General features: G+C 40.3%; 1 protein-coding gene across 1 annotated transcript; it reads right to left on the minus strand.

Moving 5' to 3' along the window:
* Positions 1 to 561: 561 nt before the first annotated feature.
* Positions 562 to 13012, minus strand: LOC117300914 (heparan sulfate glucosamine 3-O-sulfotransferase 1-like). The gene is made up of 2 exons (XM_033784782.1): positions 12506 to 13012; positions 562 to 2284 (listed from the first exon to the last, which is right to left on the minus strand). Exon 2 carries the CDS (start codon positions 2082 to 2084, stop codon positions 738 to 740), a length of 1347 nt encoding a protein of 448 aa, XP_033640673.1. The 5' UTR covers positions 2085 to 2284; positions 12506 to 13012; the 3' UTR covers positions 562 to 737.
* Between the last annotated feature and the right edge of the window lie 7104 nt (positions 13013 to 20116).

Consider the following 20116-nt stretch of genomic DNA (forward strand, 5'->3'; position numbering starts at 1 on the left):
TTATGTGAATGGATTCACTTCTTGGAAACTGGTTGCCTGTAAATTGAATTCAGTGACATGACCCTCACATTTTCGGTTGGTTTCGAAATAGGAAGATAACGACACCTGGAAAGTTAAGTTTAAAAAAAAATGGTAGATGCTGCTACATAAATCACCGTATTTTTTTTAAGTTTTGCATTTTATGCACATTTTAAAATCACTACTGTCTCAATGTCGATATTGGAGAGGTAGGTGGACACCAGTACTGGTGGACACCTTCTAACAGTTCCCATAGACGCCATCTTTACGGGCAACTTAGGGTTTGGGCTGAAAAGTGCGGGGTAAACTCCAGGAATGAAATAAATGCACACGTTGTTTTCAAATAATTTATGACTATTGACCTTCTTTTGGTGACAACAAACCGCCTTGGTTGGCATGAACGGCCGAATGTTACAAAAAACACTCAATCGTATTACCAGACAATTTTACCAAATGTAACATTTTCTGCAAATTTTCAATTATCTAAATTACCTCCCATAACTAGTTGTTTTGTTTTCAACACAATGTTTGAATATTTTTGTAACTTTGTTTTTGATTTCTTCTTATGGCTTTCCATAGTTTTCCAACCTGGGTTGGCAAAAACTCGGGCTGTGATGTTCCAAAAGAAAGGTCTGTATAATTGCCCATAAAGATGGCCGACTCAACATCGTGTGACGTCATGGGAACTATCTAAAAGATGGCGAACCAATCTCTAAGCATTACGATGACCAATGGACATCCAAACCCATTAGCTCATTCAGCTCCTTATTGTACGGCCTATAGTACTCTCGAAGTTTAGCAAGCGTCTCCTCATTTATTTCAGGGTGAAGGCGCCCTTTCGAATGTTTCATGCAATTATTCGCTATGGGTTTATTGAGACAGAAGAAGCCCTTCAGCCTGTCGAAGTAAAAGTGGTCCCTTTTAAAATGATCCCTAATATTCAAGAATTTCTCAACTGCCTTGACAGTTGGGTAAGGGTCGCTGACGAACCGGTTACCGTCCAGTGGTAGAATCCTGTCACGTTTAAAATACTTCAGGTACCGTTTGAAATCCTCCACGTAGACTCCTTTTGAAATGAGCTGATTGGACGCCAACACCTTCCCGTCCGGACCAATCACGGACTTCTCGAATGTGTCTTCAATGAAGTACCCGGAGCTCGTATAGCATATGGTTGAGTTGGTGGTAACGTTGGGGCAGTTCTTGGCGATGATGACTTTTATATGGACAAAGTCTGACACTGCTCTCTCGATAGGGTCTCGCATGATCATGATGAGCTTGGTGTTGGGTAAGGTCTCATTGATCATCGAAGGTACCTTCGGGTAGTGACAATACTCCGGTGTCTTCTCCATTGATATCTGCTTCGTGGTCGAGTAGATCATTTGACTCTTGTAGTATTCCAACCCTTTTTGGTACTCGGTACGGGATGTGAAGAACTTCAACTCTTTCTGGGTGAAGGCGATATCTGGATGGTAGCTGATGAAATCTCGCAAGGTGGTTGTCCCGCCCTTTTTAACACCAAATATCATGGCGTCGGGAAGGCGTTGTTGGCAGCCATTTTCTATAAGTGTTGATGCTGGATGCATTTTAACGATTCCTCTTTCAATTGTTGTATAACTGTAGCAGCATCTTTCGCATGAGCCATTTACTAGTGGCATAGGTGGCCTTTTCATCAGTTTGCGAACAATTTTGGTCCCGTTGCGCTCAGCTTTGTGTTTGTTTTTGATTGGTTTCTTTTTATCCGCGTGAAACAAAACTTTGTCAGTTTTGTGTGCAACGATACCCTGTTTGGAACCTTTATTTGCAGCGCCCCCATTGATAAGGTTGTTTGAAACGTCATCGTTCATCAACTTCATGGGATAAGCTTGAAAGTGTCTCTGACCAGCAAGGTTGTAGCCTGACTCCTCTGACTGGTACCCGGTACGAGGCCCCAGCCAGTTGGTAACCCGGAGCAAGGATTCACTTTTACCGTACATCCCCAATGAGAACAGCACCGTAAGTGACAGAAGACCCATGAGGAGAAAGTTCCTACGAAACAAACGACGTCTCAGTGAAACAATGGCATCCATTATTGGTTTGATAAAAGAGGGTGTGGCTATACTGCCTCGCTTCTCGAGATGTAAATCTCCTCCTGTACGTGGTCAGCTTCCAATAAGATTGTAACCTTTGGCAAGGGCGTGAATGGTTTTTCTGTCCATACCAAACCGGAATACACTGTACAGCTGATGTACTGGTATGGTTCCTCGACGAATGAGATTACACTGCTTTGCTGTGGGAGAAAGACAGGTATACATTACATTAGTTTATTTTGTTAAAACCGTAGTTTGTCTAATTTCGAGTTCCTCAAAAGCCACACCAAATGGTGATTTAGATCCAAACCGGACCTTCCTCAGAGGCATAAAACAAGTACAAACGAATACATATCCATATATATTATATTTATTGACCAAACAAACAACGGACGAGCCGCCAATTACAGGAAAGGATAATACACAAATTAAAAATATTCATATAGACTATATAAAATAATATGTATGTACAAAGATAACAATTAAAATAGAAAACATTAAAATTAAATTTAAAATGTACGTATGTTTAATAATGAAGCTATAGAGATGGTTTAGAAAATCTGAGTAGCCCTATGGCGGTCTCCCTATTTTGTCAGAAGCCATCTGTAGCAGTATGCCAATAGCAGACTGATACAAGTCTTTATTTCTCACCATGCATCACCTTACAACACGGCTGCTCACATCTTGAATAAAGCTCGACTATAGCCTCTAACATAATAAGATGTTTTATATTCTTTACATTACAACTGCTAGCTGCGGTGTAGCCAGGTATCACATCCAGATGTACGTTGCAACTGTGGTAAGACATCTGCTCTAGCAATACAAAGGTCGAGGGTTCAACTCCAAATTGCCTGTGGATTTGTTTTCCACAGAAAGGAAAGTACTAAATACATACACATCGGTGTAAGGGTAAAAACAAATACAGTTTAAGGTAACCAGCCAAAAATACAAACTCTTATGTACAATTGTGTGACTGGTGTCCTGTTGATTGGTGCTCTGCTGAGCAGTAGTAATCAATAATTCATGTACGGAGCTCGATGAAATCATAGCAGATTTGCAGTTCTAACTTACCACCGAATAAGACAAGAAATAAACATCGGACGCAAGCAGCAAATCAAATGGCAGCCAGTCTCTTCAAAGTTTGTCTGTATACTACACGATACACTACAACTCAGATTGTCGTATCCGATTCATACATCGGCAACTTAGGCCTTGTACATTGTACTTTTCCCAACATGGCGACTTGGTGTTTGTATTGCATCAAAATAAACAACTGATGACGCCAAACTATTCCCTACAATTGCCTTGGATCCACAGTAACTGATAGTGGTACATTTTTCGACGGGTGGCGACTTTGTACGTTGCAAGGTCAGGAGCTACAATTTAATATCAATGTTTTTGTATCGATTGTAAGCACTGTGTATTCAACGCACCTTATATAACGAATACGCCAAGTTGTTTTCTTTAAAGGTGAGGGTCATAAAACAACAAGAAAGTATACTCAAAAATTAATAACCATAAAAACTTACTCGAAGAGGCACGTTGACAGAATGAACTATTTTGAGAAAGGATTCCCATCAAAGTATTTGGATAATTGTTGACCCCAGGACATTTGAACTCTGAGATCTGCGACCAGGGATGCAGTTGGTACCCGCTGTTTTCACAGCAAGTAGACAGCAAGTATTCAGCGGAAACGTTCACATCTAACTCTTTATAATTTATGCCAATATCTTGGCATGAAGTTGACAAGAAAAATAAAATACGGCCTTAAAGGACCTACCTTTAAACAGTTCAAACTGTCGACAAATGCAGTGCTTCTGGTCTTCGACAATTACCAAGTGTCCAGGAGTGGATTTCTTCATATTGAGATATCGCACGAGCTACTCGCCCTAACTAACTAGCCTTAAGTTTTTAATATCTCCTTAAAATTAAGAGTAAAAGGACTGCTACTACGTTTATAAGGACAATCTTTGTTAAATCGACAACATCAGTGCCATTAAGAGGTAGGGGGTCATACTTGGGTCAGACACGGGGAAAGGTGTAGGTCTTTAGATACTGTTTGGAAGTTCACATTTTTCGTTGATGTTCACTAACACGTGAATGGATTCAACAGTCCTGGTGGATGAAAATACCCTGACTCAGCTTTTGCGGTTTTCCCAAGTAACAAGTAGCAAAGAAAAAAAACTGCAGTGCCCAAACAAAAGTATGGGGATACGTCTGTCCCGCCAACAAAGAACTAATTAATTACTTATTACATAGGCATAGTCTGCTGGCATCGGTGATGTTTTGACCTTTTCAGGAGACAGACACCTCTAACCCTCGATGATAATATTCTAAACTAACTGGCGAAGTGAACATAGAAGAAGAAACACTAAAAAGCGGTTTTAAAAAGGTTGGTTTTAATATTACATTTTAATATAGGTGAGTTTCTATTTGCTACGTATGTGAAACGGTAGCGCGCTGCCACAGAAAAAGCCCTATCACCAAGTTAACGTTTGAGTCAACCAGAAGGATAATCATCGAAAGGACCATTATTCCCTGACCTAAGTTTATATGAAGATACTTTCTGGATGGAAACAAGATCCTGTAAATACATGGAGAAAGACCATGAAGAGCTTTAAATGAACAACAGGATTTTGAAATTAATCTCAGGCAGAATTATGTTGGCAACAAACAATCTGTGACCCTACATTACACAGAACATATTTGCCAGCCCCCCTTAAAAACCCCAAACACAAAAGACACACACAAACCCAAATAAATAAATGAATGAATTAAAAACAACGAATCGAGATAAATCAAAACACGAATTAACTTTTTTTAACCGAGAGCTCATAACCAGTAGCAACCAGTAATGACCCTTGAAGAATGACGTCACAAGCTGAAAGGCGCCCTCTCTAAGGTCAGGAGATTGGCTAAATAAACAAAAATACGGGACCACAAAAACAACACACACACACAAAGAAAACCACTGATTCAAATGGTCTAACCCCGATAACCCAGATGTTTATTGATATAATGTACATTGTATTTCCTGAACCCCATTATAATACACACTGAAAGGTCTAGTGACCTGGTTGACTGTTATTTAGGGAACACGTTGCCTTGGATCGGACGAGTTGGTCTACAAAAAGCGTCTTTAACCGTTTGTTATAAAATGCATAGTTTTGGACTCCCACAAATGGACGACCGTGTTAGTTCGCAGAGTAAAAGGAAAACCACGCAATTTCGAGGCAAATTTGTTTGGATAATTGTATTCTACTTTTAAAGGATCTTTCTATCCATATGCATTTTATAACAAACGGTTACAAACGCTTTTTATAGACCAACTCGTCCGATCCAAGGCAACGTGTCCCTTTAAAAAAATAAGACAAAGTCAATGGGCAGGCCAACTGCAAGGAAAACAAAGACCATGTAACGAAAGTACACACCAGAAGGCACTTCCTATCAGACACGGAAACCAAGTTGCAAGAAAATGATTCGTATAAGAATTGGGCCTATCATTATTCAACATGGAGTTCAACATTTCTAGTTCACCAAACTCATTAGAAAGATTTGTGGGTTCTTGCAGACTGTCTGGGCCGTGACCGATCATAGTTATTGGTTCAACACAACCGCCTCCTGGCCGCTCAGGGGTTCACCTCATTAAAGGAACATTACATAATTGGTTTTTGCTAACAAAACAGGTGCTGGCAGTGTTAGCACTTTATGTAATCCATCATATACATAAACTGACAAACCTGTAGAAAGTTGAGATCGATTGGCCATCTGGGTCACGAGAAGCTAAAAATAAATCATATTTGGAATACACAATCTGAGAAACATTTCTGACCACATTTCTCAAATTCAAATTTGGGGGGATAAAAGTATTATGCTTTCCATAACCACATTACTTTGAAGTGAAATTATTCCCAAAATGCTTTATATTATCGAAAGCTGCTGTACTTCTTACAAAGTTGTTATTGCCACTAATCACTCTTCTTTTAAAATTAATGGCAATACAAACTTACTTAGTAAGAAGCACAGGAGCTTTCGCAAGTCATTTTGAGAGGGAGAGAGAAAACAAAAAGTAAAGTAAGGAGTGGTTACTTTCCCTTCAAGTTCATTAAACACACAACCACACCGTGATCGTGCATGTTAATTTCCTGTCTGCCGTTGATCTTTATTTTCCTTCATGAAAGGTTTGTGAACTCACGATCAACATTGTTGTTTGAGACAATTGTGATCGGCGCGACCGTTGTTCCAAAGTTTAGCTTTGGTATGTGTGCTCAATGTACGTGTGAATTTAATGCGAAACTCCGTGAGAAATGAATGGGAGGTCAAAGGTTAGCAGGATCCGGCCATCCGGTCAAGCTGGTATCTGGAGCTATTCATGAGCCCTGTAGTGTGACGTCAGATGTTCAGGCTTACTTTTCATTGGTTGAGAGTTCGCGTTTTAATTATTTTGACCTCAGTGATCATGGCGGCCATTGCAATGCAAGGTTGTGTTAGAGACTTATTGTGAGAGTTGCAACAACTTTTGCCCCAAAATGCATGGGTGAACATATGGTGCCAGACTAGGTTTGTACTTATTGATCTCGAGAGATCAAAGGTTGTATTGCATTTGGAGACAAAATAGCGTCCAGCAACCACGTGACAGAAGAAAACTGGTACCTCTATGTCACTCAATACAATAGCCTCGGTGCCAGACTAGTCTGCCCATTTGGTTGTACTAATTGATCTCTAGAGATCAAAGGTTACTGCATTTGGCGACCAAATGGCGTCCAGCAGCGCAACCACGTGACAGAAGAAAACTGGTACCTCCATGTCACAACTGTCTCGATACACAGCCTTGGGGTGTGTACTAAAACGAGCTTTTAACACACGTTCGCACTATTGACCCCTTGCAAGCACTGACGTCACAAGAAGCGTAGGGTATAAACGCCACGTCGCCTACAATACAAATAAAATGCAAACTGGCCCAACACATGGGGATACTAGAGAGGTTTCGCAAGCGTACGGATACAGATACAGATACGGATAAGATAACCGTATCCGTTCACGTCAGCCACATGTTGGACATTGTTTCGCAAACTATAGGTATGTTTCACTTGAGTGCGTTCGCATGTGTTTTCTGACAAACATGACCGATAGAGACACCGTGCTTTATACACTGCATTTTCTCATCGTTTTGCTTGCAAATGACTAGCAATTTTCGACATGTATCAAGCACGATACAAGTGAAAGCAATTCCGTAGGAAATGTTTTTGATCTGGGACGAAAATACAATTAAAAGTCTGCAAAACAGTATCCGTTTTTCTACGACGTGTATGAGCTCCCGTATCCGTTGGTAACGTGTATGCAAATTACTATAGTCGCGGATACGCGTCACGTGAACACACAAAGTGTCGACGTATCAGTATCTGTATCTGTATCCGACGCTTGCGAAACATCTCTATTAACTCTCCAAATGCACAACCAATGTGTGATTGTCATGATGACGTCATGTGAATTTGGGTCAATTGCAGAATACTTTTGATAAACTGCCACGTAACGTTGACCGTTTATTCGAGCTGTGTGTTATTTGGCCTTGGCCTTGACCGAGGCGTTTGAGTTTTATTTCCATTTATTTATTTGTTTTTAGATTATTTTGTTTTCCCTTGGTGCTATGCGCTGTTGCGCTACACACCGAGCTATGTGTGCAGTCCTTGTGTGCACACGACGTCTCCACAGGGATGTAACAAAAAAGAATGTGTGTAGTTACGCAGTGCGTGTGTGGTGGGCGTGTCTACTATTGATAACCGAGGACATTAACAAAAGGGATCCCGGGAAAAGTCACACCGGGGACAGTCCTCGGTAGATTTTGTGTACATAACCAATTGGGACGTCTGAAAAATAAAAACTATGTCGATACAAAGAGAAGTCCACGGTCTGCACCATAAACATGCCTGGGTGTTTGAGACGATGTACACGTGTACTCTGACGGCCATGCGGACGGACAGTAAAAGGATTTTGGAACGTTTTGTATTCCAAGACACAATGTCCACAGATTAACATTAAACTTACACGGTTTGAAGATAATGATAGTAGAAAGCTTACCTTTGAAAATATTAGTTGGAAATGAGTAAACTATGTTACGAAAATCCGTTTTACATGCTAAAATAATTTTCGTCTTCTGAGACGAAAATTAATTTCGTGACTTGTTTTACTGTTACTCATTTCTCAAAAACTACAGCACCTCAGCAAGTAGTACTTTAAGGGAAGCTTTCTTCCATCATTATCTTCAAACTGTGTGAATCTGTTGTCAACGTGTTTTGTAAAGTACCTAGCCCCTATAAATAAGAGTGCGGATGACCTAATACGCACATTGGTTGTCGTGCTGAGTGTGCTGCACAATGTACAGTGCATCAACGCCTCGTCGAGCGTCGAACGCCTTGAGCAAGACTACGAAGGTCTAGGTCCGTTAAATTCCCTGCCCCAGTACCCTTGGGTGGTAGAGTACAATGTCATCTGCATGTCATACATCTAGTCGCTACCTAATTCTAATAAAATATATTCATTATTTTTTATCCACGAATTATTTCCAAATCGATTATGCGTCTGTCGAGTGATTTATATCAAATTGGCTAAATTATCCTTTTAAAACACCCCAAATGCAGCGTTATAAATGACCCTCACATCCTCGGCTTAATTTGAGTTCGTGACATTTTTATCGCCCCGCAATGAAACGTCGGGTCAGATCGGGTCAGGTTTCACGGTTAGAGTACGAGGCACCCACCCACATGGGGTCGAGAATTCATGAATTTACCGAATAAACATTACTCACTGTTGTATGGACGCGCAAGCGCTTTACTCACTGTTGTATGGACGCGCAAGCGCTTGGCAACACTTAAGAGTATATTATCCGATTTCAACTATTTTCCAAAAACTTTGTACTTTGTCAAACGACCTTTGGTCACATTTCCATTTTGCAAAATTTTCAGGCATATTTTATAGTGCTTGCATTATAGAGTGCATGCTTTGATCGGCTTACAATTATGTGTTTACTGAAGTAAACTACTGAGCAGGAAAACGTTTTTGGAAACTGAAAATAAAACATGTTTTTAGCTGTGTTCTGCACACCATGTTACCTTTCAATTTGAAAGACAGTCATTTCAAGTTGAACTATCACTTTAGTTTATGATAAAACTACAGTCAAGTATAGATTCGTTACGAAAGTACAGTTTTAAGTGTAGATAATAAAACAAATAAAGTTTTTAAATGCCATCATTTTTTGGTTTTGTGGTATTTTTGTCTTGTATACCCAATCCCTTGTGTATGTATTTTAACTAAACAAATTAAATTGTAATATTTTTATTCTTTGTCTATGCATCCGCCCTTCGGCTTTTTGACAGCCATGTTTGCATTTTTGATAAAACGAATATAAATTGCTTAACAAAATAAATCATGCGGGCGGTGATCACGATCGAGTGCCTAAAAATTACCTCTGGGTCGCCGTACTAAAACGTCTTGTGACCCGCTGGTTTAGAGATTATTTCCGCAGTCACGAAGCCAGAACGTGTTTTCTTTAAACACAAACCCTTTCACATGGGGTGCAAACAAAGAGCACAGTTACATGTTTGGAAATGTATTGAACATAATATTACATGTACCTTACGCAGCTAAAGGTTAGCCAGAATGTTTTTCACACATGTTGAACTTTTACTCTGTGCCATTAAAGCCAACTTTGCGTGCCTCATCACAGCATGTGCTTCGACCATAAGCCAAAACCATAGAGATTAATTTATTTCCTCAAGCAGTGCGGGGAAAAAAATTCTTTAGAAAATGAAGCAGATATTAGTCAGTGCTTGCTGAGAAAAGAAAAGGTCTTAGACAGGATTTGGGTGAATGGTGGCAAATTTGCGTGAAATTTATAAAGTTTTCAATACTGTGTCTAAATTAAAAGCAGGGTGTTAAAAAGACATACAGACACCCTTCTGGCTAACACTATGCCAAGGCCCTTCATTTTGGAAGAAGTCACTAAGTTTAAAATGAAAATAAATGACGTCAGTGTTTATAAAGCGAGCTAGGCCCTTGAACATTTTTCAACACGATCTAAATGTGAGATGTCTCTCTTTCAAGCCACCGTATAACATAATTCCCATTTTGCCATGATGTCATCCTTTTGGATTGTGAAGGGCTTTAATTTGCTTTCGAATGCCTCGCAAAGGCAACAGAATCGAATGTGTTTTTCTTACGACGACGTTCGTCATAAAATTAACAACTTAATTTCCGCTGTTCTTCGTTTAACACAATTGAACCACTTCCCTTTTTACCATTCATTAGTGCATGCTTGAATTGACATCCAATAATAACAACCAACTGCCTTTCCTACGATTGTGCGCCCTTTTTTTTAAAAAGAAAGAGAAGGCCTACAATTTCTTTTACGAAAACCCACAGCTACGGTTTCATTTTGTTATCTTCATCCAATACAAATAATTAAATTGCCTTCAATATTGAGCCCCTTTCCAAAACAAAAAAGATAACGATTGTTTTCTCTGATAACTCAAAGTAGGCCTACAGTTCAGTTTGACGAAATTTCACAGTTGCAGCTTTTATTTTTTGACAGAACAGGAGTTTCAAAGATTTCTTGATGTCGAGACTGCGGGAGGTGGACTCGAGGGTTATATACAGAAGCAGCGAGTCCACGGCCAAGTCTACTTTTAAAGGCACTGGACACGTTTGGTAGTTACCAAAGACCAGTATTTTCACTTTGTGTATCCCAACATGTATAAAATGTGAAAAATTAAAGAAAAAAAACCCCACTGTTCCACAAAAAATGTGTGTGCTTCCACCTGCCAATAATAAAAGGATTTAGCTGGGGTCTTTTAATATTTGAGTGAGAAATAACCTTTTTCTCATATAAAATAACGTATCTTCAGAGGGAGCCGTTTCTCACAATGTGTTAAACTATATATCAACAGCTCTCCATTGCTCGTTATCGAGCAAGTTTGTACGCCCACAAATAATTTAAGTAATTAGCAATAGTATCCGATGCCTTTAAAGACCCATCCATATGGGGACTTATTGGCTTCTTGGTTTTGGGGTGGGGGGGGGGGGGGAGGGGTTGATTTGCCCGCAAGTTTACACAGATCAAATTAATAAAAATAGTCTCTATTATTTCGAAGCCACTACCAAAGCCGTCAAGTTGAACGTGGCCCATCATCGTTTTTTGAAATAATACTTTAGGCCATTGACGAGGATTCTCATTCGTTTTTAACGCACACTTGACGAAAATTCAAGTTAACTATATTTTTATCAACTGATCCATTACACTGCACTTTCTTTTACACTCAATTAAAAAAGCTGTAGTAAAATCCCCAAAGACAAGTTCATTATGCTAGTCGGTTAGGTCTTATTAATATTATTTTGACCAAAATAAACAAAACACATATTCGCCTAAATACAATAATGGGTTCCCTTTTTACAAAGGACCAAATACAAGATGACTAAAGAAGTAAACCAGACAAGGGTGTAGTAAACATAACAATTTGTCCAGGTAGGAATAGTAACTTAAAGACACTGGACACCTTTGGTAGTTGTCAAAGACCAGTATTCTCACTTGGTGTCTCATGGAGGTGGTGTATCTCAACGTTCAACATATGCAAAAAAAAAAAAAAAAAAGTTGTGAGCGATTAATGGATTAAGAAAAAAACACCCTTGTCTCACAAATTGTGTGCTTTCAGATGCTTGATTTCGAGACCTCAGCTGAAATCAATTAAAACATTTTAGTGAGACATGGCTACTTCTTTCTCGAAAACTACGTAACTTTAGAGGGAGCCGTTTCTAACAATGTTTTATACTCTCAACAGCACTCCATTGCTCGTTACCAAATAATGCTAATAATAATAATAATAATAATAATAAACGGTTTTTATATAGCGTCCTACACCCCAAAAGGGTCACGAGGCGCTTCACAGAGGTTAACAATATTAAGCAAAAACATACCAATTTAAGGAAAAACCAAAAACCAAAAACCAAATGCTAACATTTATTTTCAATAATTCCCAATCTAGTGCCTTAGACCAATGCACTAATATGAATACCAAGATGGGAATGTACGGAACAGGGATTTTTTTTTTTCTAGCATCGATTCCATTTAGAGGTTATAGTCACAATCCTTCATGAATGATGCATGAATAGGTTTCAATATAGAGGATTCAATAAGCCTTTGTACCTCGTCAGGGAACTATGCGCCCCAGCACGTACATTTTTAAAAGGAAAGAAGTTACAGGCTTCAAAGGTTCACTTGTTATTCCACAGTATCAACAAAACAAAGACATTATCACTCAAGACAGTAAGATATGTCAAGATGAAAATATGACACTGCAGAGGTACTCATTTTAGAAGTTGTAGGCAATGGTCCCTAAAGACATGCATCTACATTGAGACAAAATCCTTACCTCAAAAATCACAGCAAAATGACATCTATTTACACAGCTACTCAAAATGGTGGGACAATCCAGTGCGTCCTAGTAGTAGTGTGCTATGGGCTCTCTGGCCCTGTTGCATTCCTCCTTCCGAACGTGGCGGTGTTGTCTGCCGGACCAAACTGGTATGGAGGCCTGTAAATTCACAAATATTGGTGTGGCTGGACACTTCTGCTGCGGTTTTGACGTGCCAGTCGATTAATATCCAAATAACTGGGACTGGGTCACATAGGCTGGTAGGATCGTAGACTTGATTTCAAGTCTGATATCGCAGTTGAATTGTCATCATCATCATCCACTCAGAACTTACCTAAAAGGCCCATACGGAAGATAATCCACAGTTCAAGAGGGCGATAATTGGGTAGACTAAAAGCCCCTATCACGGACTTGGAACCAAGTCTAGTAGGATCGTCTCCCACCGTGACAAACATTAACGACTTGTCCACAAGTCTACTCTTATACCAGTCACACCGGGGACAAGAGTACATGTACATGTACGTGTACGTATGTATCAAATCATACAAGGAAGACGGGTTATTGGCAAGGCTCTATCGTAAGCTTGCTTTGCCAAATTAAAGGGACATACTGGCTTATTGGTATCTTTGTGATGTGGAATCACAATTATGTTGTTATAGATGAATTGTTCTTAAAAGAACCCATCATAAACTCACGGAATTAGAATGAAAGGGTGCACCCCGCTAAATAAGGAGGAAACGAGAGCGTCAAGCTCATTGTTAGATGTTTGTAGGCCCTCAGCATATTTTATATATTTTAGACAGAGTTTGAGAACCCCTCAAAGCTATAGGGCCTACATTTTGCCAAATAGTGACTGCTCTATATTCCGACACCCCTGTGTTCCGACACCCCTATGTTCCGACAACTCACCTTATTTTCAGACACCCCTATGTTCCGACATCCCTTTATTCCGGACACCCCTATGTTCCGACACCCCTGTACTCCGACAGCCCAAACACCCCTATGTTCCGACACCCCTATATTCTGACAGCCGATGTTCCGACAACCTGCACCAACATTTTGTATATTTCATTGTCAGCTTACTCGGGTAGCCATACGTGATGTTTACAACCACACAACAAAATGAAATTGATGCCTTAAAAGGCAACACATTCATGTGTGATTCGATTATCTAAACTTGATTACATTGCTATAAGAAAATAGTACAAACTCAACTTATGAATGTCCAAACTTATTCCCAGGCCGAAATTCGCCGGGAAACCTGTAATACAAGTTGTGTTTTTGTTATTGTTCAACAGAGTAATAATGTGCGAAAAAAATTTGTGGAACATAGGGGTGTCGGAATATAGGGGTGTCGGAATATAGGGGTGTCGGAATATAGGTTCAGTTGTCGGAACATAGGGGTGTCGGAATATAGGGGTGTCGGAATATAGGGGTGTCGGAATATAGGTTCAGTTGTCGGAACATAGGGGTGTCGGAATATAGGGGTGTCATAATATCATGGGTGTCGGAACATATGGATGTTGGAATATGAGCTGAGTTGTCGGAACATAGGGGTGTCGGAACATAGGGGTGTCGGAACATAGGAGTGTCGGGATATAGTTCAGTTGTCGGAACATAGGGGTGTCGGAATATAGGGGTGTCGGAATATAGGTTCAGGTGTCGGAACATAGGGGTGCGGAATATATGGGTGTCATAATATCATGGGTGTCGGAATATAGGGATGTCGGAATATGGGCTGAGTTGTCGGAACATAGGGGTGTCGGAACATAGGAGTGTCGGAACATAGGCGTGTCGGAATATAGTTCAGTTGTCGGAACATAGGGGTGTCAGAACATAGGGGTGTCGGAATATAGGGGTGTCGGAATATAGGTTCAGTTGTCGGAACATAGGGGTGTCGGAATATAGGGGTGTCATAATATCATGGGTGTCGGAACATATGGATGTTGGAATATGGGCTGAGTTGTCGGAACATAGGGGTGTCGGAACATAGGGGTGTCGGAACATAGGAGTGTCGGGATATAGTTCAGTTGTCGGAACATAGGGGTGTCGGAATATAGGGTTGTCGGAATATAGGTTCAGATGTCGGAACATAGGGGTGTCGGAATATATGGGTGTCATAATATCATGGGTGTCGGAACCTAGGGATGTCGGAATATGGGCTGAGTTGTCGGAACATAGGGGTGTCGGAACATAGGAGTGTCGGAACATAGGAGTGTCGGAACATAGGAGTGTCGGAATATAGTTCAGTTGTCGGAACATAGGGGTGTCAGAACATAGGGGTGTCGGAATATAGGGGTGTCGGAATATAGGTTCAGATATCGGAACATACGGGTGTCGGAATATAGGGGTGTCATAATATCATGGGTGTCGGAACATATGGATGTCAGAATATGGGCTGAGTTGTTGGAACATAGGGGTGTCGGAACATAGGGGTGTCCGAACATAGGAGTGTCGGGATATAGTTCAGTTGTCGGAACATAAGGGTGTCGGAATATAGGGGTGTCGGAATATAGGTTCTGATGTCGGAACATAGGGGTGTCGGAATATATGGGTGTCATAATATCATGGGTGTCGGAACATAGGTGTGGTGATTTTACATGTTATTGTAATAGCGCCCTCTCTTGGCAGACTTTAGACAGTTAAAACATGGCTACCTAGTTACAGACATGTAGCAGTTCATGAATAAATATAATCAAAGAATAATCCTTGCCATCCGTGTAATCCCACTTCTGACACCATGTTTTGATTTGAGATTACACGGATGGCAAGGATTATTCTTTGATTATATTTATTCATGAACTGCTACATGTCTGTAATCTCAAATCAAAACAATAGGGATGTCGGAATATGGGCTGAGTTGTCGGAACATAGGGGTGTCGGAACATAGGAGTGTCGGAACAAAGGAGTGTCGGAATATAGTTCAGTTGTCGGAACATAGGGGTGTCAGAACATAGGGGTGTCGGAATATAGGGGTGTCGGAATATAGGTTCAGATGCTGGAACATAGGGGTGTCGGAATATATGGGTGTCATAATATCATGGGTGTCGGAACATAGGGATGTCGGAATAAGGGCTGAGTTGTCGGAACATAGGGGTGTCGGAACATAGGAGTGTCGGAACATAGGAGTGTCGGAATATAGTTCAGTTGTCGGAACATAGGGGTGTCAGAACATAGGGGTGTCGGAATATAGGGGTGTCGGAATATAGGTTCAGATATCGGAACATACGGGTGTCGGAATATAGGGGTGTCATAATATCATGGGTGTCGGAACATAGGGATGTCGGAATATGGGCTGAGTTGTCGGAACATAGGGGTGTCGGAACATAGGAGTGTCGGAACAAAGGAGTGTCGGAATATAGTTCAGTTGTCGGAACATAGGGGTGTCAGAACATAGGGGTGTCGGAATATAGGGGTGTCGGAATATAGGTTCAGATGCTGGAACATAGGGGTGTCGGAATATATGGGTGTCATAATATCATGGGTGTCGGAACATAGGGATGTCGGAATAAGGGCTGAGTTGTCGGAACATAGGGGTGTCGGAACATAGGAGTGTCGGAACATAGGAGTGTCGGAATATAGTTCAGTTGTCGGAACATAGGGGTGTCAGAACATAGGGGTGTCGGAATATAGGGGTGTCGGAATATAGGTTCAGATATCGGAACATACGGGTGTCGGAATATAGGGGTGTCATAATATCATGGGTGTCGGAACATAGGGATGTCGGAATATGGGCTGAGTTGTTGGAACATAGGGGTGTCGGAATATAGGCGTGTAACCATAGGGATATTTTTCAAGATTGATGCTCGGACATTTGAACAAATACTGATTTAGGGCGGGTTTTTGGGGGAGGGTGAATAACTCGACGGCACTGGGACTCCCAATATTAAATCGAGCACTGGATCAAAGTTTAAGAGTCAATGAAAAATTTGCCCTTTTGTACAAAGCTGTGAGACTTCTAAGTATATTTCGTATATTAAAAAAAATATAAATTCTTTGGCATTTTACACTGCATGCTATGGGAGATTTTTTTGTATAGTGGGTGCACCCAGCAGTGCTCCGACTGGGAGTCGTGCTTGCGCCCTCTACCGGTCGATTAGCAGCCACTCCTACCATTTTATGAAGATTATTAATATTTGCAAGAAATTGCAAGAGAAATATGGAAGAAAAACACATGTTGGACAAAATGTATGCTTTCAGTTGCATAAAAAAATGCTTCAGGCCTTGGAATCTGTAAATATTTGAGGGAGAAATTACTTCTTTCTCAAAAACTACGTTCCAGAGAGCCGTTTCTCACATTGTTTGAAACTATCATTAGCTCTCCATTGCTCGTTAAATAGAAGTGTTTCTAATGTCAAAAATTATACTGATAGTCGTTATCTAATAAATGACAATAAAAACCACCCAAATCCAGCTGTTGGGACTATTCAACATGATAATGGTCTTGTAACATGAATAATTCACCGATACAAACTAAAGACGTTTTATAACGTGATGGTCAATACTTTCTGGAATATCTGTGCAACTGTTAACTTTCGGGTGCTTTTTAATGAGGTGCTGTTCATATTCTTTTGACCAACAACGTTACCCAACCTGATGGTCCAACATTTTGTAGTTAAAACAACACCCTTTTAATCTATACGAATATTCATCATGCTGAGAATTTAGTCCACCTTCTTACCGTTGGTGGCGTGCTCTCCCTTAGTCTTCCAAACTCTGGACGAAGACGGAGAAACATCATTTCATCTTGTCGTCCATCTTCTTCTATTTTCAGGTAACTGATTTGTCGTTGTATAAGTCCTACTCTTTCCCCATTTATTCATAGACGCAAATCATTTTATAATCTTAATTTAATTGATCTTATGAGAGGAGACTTTCTCTGAGTAAGTTAAAGACACTGGACACTATACGAGAAACAGTTTAGCTTTTTCAACATCGTACCACGGGGAGCTATAAACCATAAAACATGCTCCTCTCCTTGTACAAATATTACGTTTCTTAAAGAACGACAATATTTTTTTATTGTGTAAAAGTGGTAAACACAATTTATTGATTGGCTGATAAAAGAACTTTACAAAGTGTCAATACTTCGTCAGAAAGGTTAACATTAATATTCATATTCTTGATATATTTGCATGACCCGTCATATTTCAAAGAAGAATGTTTTAAAGACACTGGACACTATTGTCGAAGACCAGTACTGTCGAAGACCAGTCTTCTCACTCGGTGTATCTCAACATATTCACAAAACAACATAACTGTGAACATTTGAGCTCAATTAGTCGTCAAAGTTGCGAGACAGTAAAGGAAGAAACGTTACTTCAGAGAAAGCCGTTTCTATGTTTTGTTGAGGAAATCAATGTGTGGTGAAGAGGTTTTCAACTAGTGGTTTAATCCCAACGAGGCCTGGTTCTTGATAATTTTACCGAGACGAAGTCGAGGTAAACTATTAAGAACCAGGCCTCGGCGGGTTTAAACCACTAGTTGAAAACCGATTCAACACCCTTTGATCCCGTTCATAAATACCCTTTCGGTCAAAAAACATCAACATTTTTGCTCAAAAAGTAAAATAAATGCAAAAATTGTAATTGTTCAATGATTTCTTTTAACACAACACCCCTCCAGCTATGAAATGGTAAGGCCCTCCACCGCCCTCGGGTAAACAACTCCTTATAAGGGAATGATGTGGGCGTCGCGCGTTTCGCGTGATGTGGCACTTACTGTGTCGGCAGCATAGATATACATGTAGTATACAAATATTGACTGCTTCGAGTGCTATGGTTAAAACTATGACTCCCTCGGTGACCCCCGGAGCGTTCTATTTTCCCGAGGCGAAGCCGAGGGAAAATAGAACGCTACGGGGATCACCGAGGGAGTCATAGTTTCTAACCATTGCACGAGTAAAAGCAGTCAATATTTGTTTTATAGCACCCCAAACATTTCTAAATACTGTACTATTATTATTAAGTTACAGACCTGAATGCTACAATCCACGGACGACGCGAATACAGATTGCAAACATTTTTACTGTGGTGCATGTAGTGTCGTGCAATCCGAAATGGTTACAGACTATTAATTTATCATCCTCGTACACGCAACGGATGTCTGGGTACTGCACGCCGTGTGACATTTAGCGCGTCAAAGGCCTATCTCCCGTGTTCATTTTCCGCACGTCGCCTTTCGAACGTGACATTTTTACCGCGTCCATGGCGAACCAAAAGTTTTTCTACACAGGCAATGGCGCGTATGTACGCACGGCCGATCTAGTTATTTTAATTCTACATCTATGGTCGGCCGTTGCTCTCGACCAATATGAATGAATAAACTGTCGTATAAGCACAGGTGCAAGCAGGCGTGTTACGCCCATGTTTCAACACTTTTTACCGGTCATAAACAAAGGTTTATACACACCCACGTGACGCGCTCTCCACCAATAGGAATAGCGAAACTGTCTGAGGTATTTATGAATATACCATTAACCTCTCCCCATTACTCGTTACCAAGTAAGGTTTAATGCTTTTAATTATTTTAATACTACCAGTAGTGTCCACTGCCTTTAACTATGTTATAATGACCTGTGTTACAAAGTACAAAAGGACAAGGGCACCAAGGCATTTTCTCCTTGGTAAAGGGCACCCTATAAGGAAGTTGTAAATTTCTACCGGAGCATTTCAAGGGCACCGAGGCAATGACCAGGCGGCATGGAGGCAATCGCCTTCATTGCCTCCGTGAAGTATCAGGCCCGAGAACAAAACTGTCTATCGGAGGGTTAGACTAATGCAAGAAACTCTGCGACTCTGAGACCTTATGGCCCTCTCAGATAATGGAATGGGCCAGTAAAGGTCATCCAGGACTATTGACCCCCAAGTCATTGCACTTACGAGAAAACAGTGAAATAAATAAATTGTACCATGATTTATTATTTCTTCTTGGAAACATGAGTATCACATGGGTTAAACATTTCCAGGTAATGGTCGACATTTTCATAAAACTGAAAAAAATATATACATAATTGGATGTTAACACATTTTGAACTCCCTGGTGTACGGTTTGTACATTAAAAATAATGTTAATAATATTAAGCTAACCTATTTTAGTATCATACAAATTTACTAAATTCGACTCTCTCGGACTGGCTAAGTTGCCTCTTAAAGGAACGTTGTTATAAGAGGACAGCAAAACAAAGGAACACAAAGCAGAAATGAGATTCGGGACTTAATTTTTTAAAAGCAGGACCTCTTCTTAACAGTGCTCTTTACTTTACGAGGGTTGACTGTAATAAAACAAACAAAACACACGGCAAAGTTAACGCGCATGCGTTACTATGTGTTTTATGTGAGCAAAAAGGCCAAAGGAATTTCCCATACAGGGACAATAAAGTTTTATTATATTGTATTGCATGCACGAGGTTAGTATCCATGGTCATGGAAAGGACCGTACCCTGGGAACGGGGTTCGACAAACGCCCTCTACCAGTCGTCTTCCGTACTGTCTTCCGTATCATGAAAGAAACTGCGCCAAATAAATAATTAAACTTATTGCAAAAAATGATTCACTAGTCATACGACAACGAAAATAAATATTTATGACATGAAATTGCTGTCAATTC

Source organism: Asterias rubens, chromosome 16 (genome assembly GCF_902459465.1).
Source record: "Asterias rubens chromosome 16, eAstRub1.3, whole genome shotgun sequence".
In the NCBI taxonomy this organism is placed as follows: Eukaryota; Metazoa; Echinodermata; class Asteroidea; order Forcipulatida; family Asteriidae; genus Asterias; species Asterias rubens.

Coding starts and splice junctions, on each gene's coding strand:
- LOC117300914 (XM_033784782.1), bottom strand. CDS start 2,084: ATGGATGCCATTGTTTCACTGAGACGTCGTTTGTTTCGTAGGAACTTT.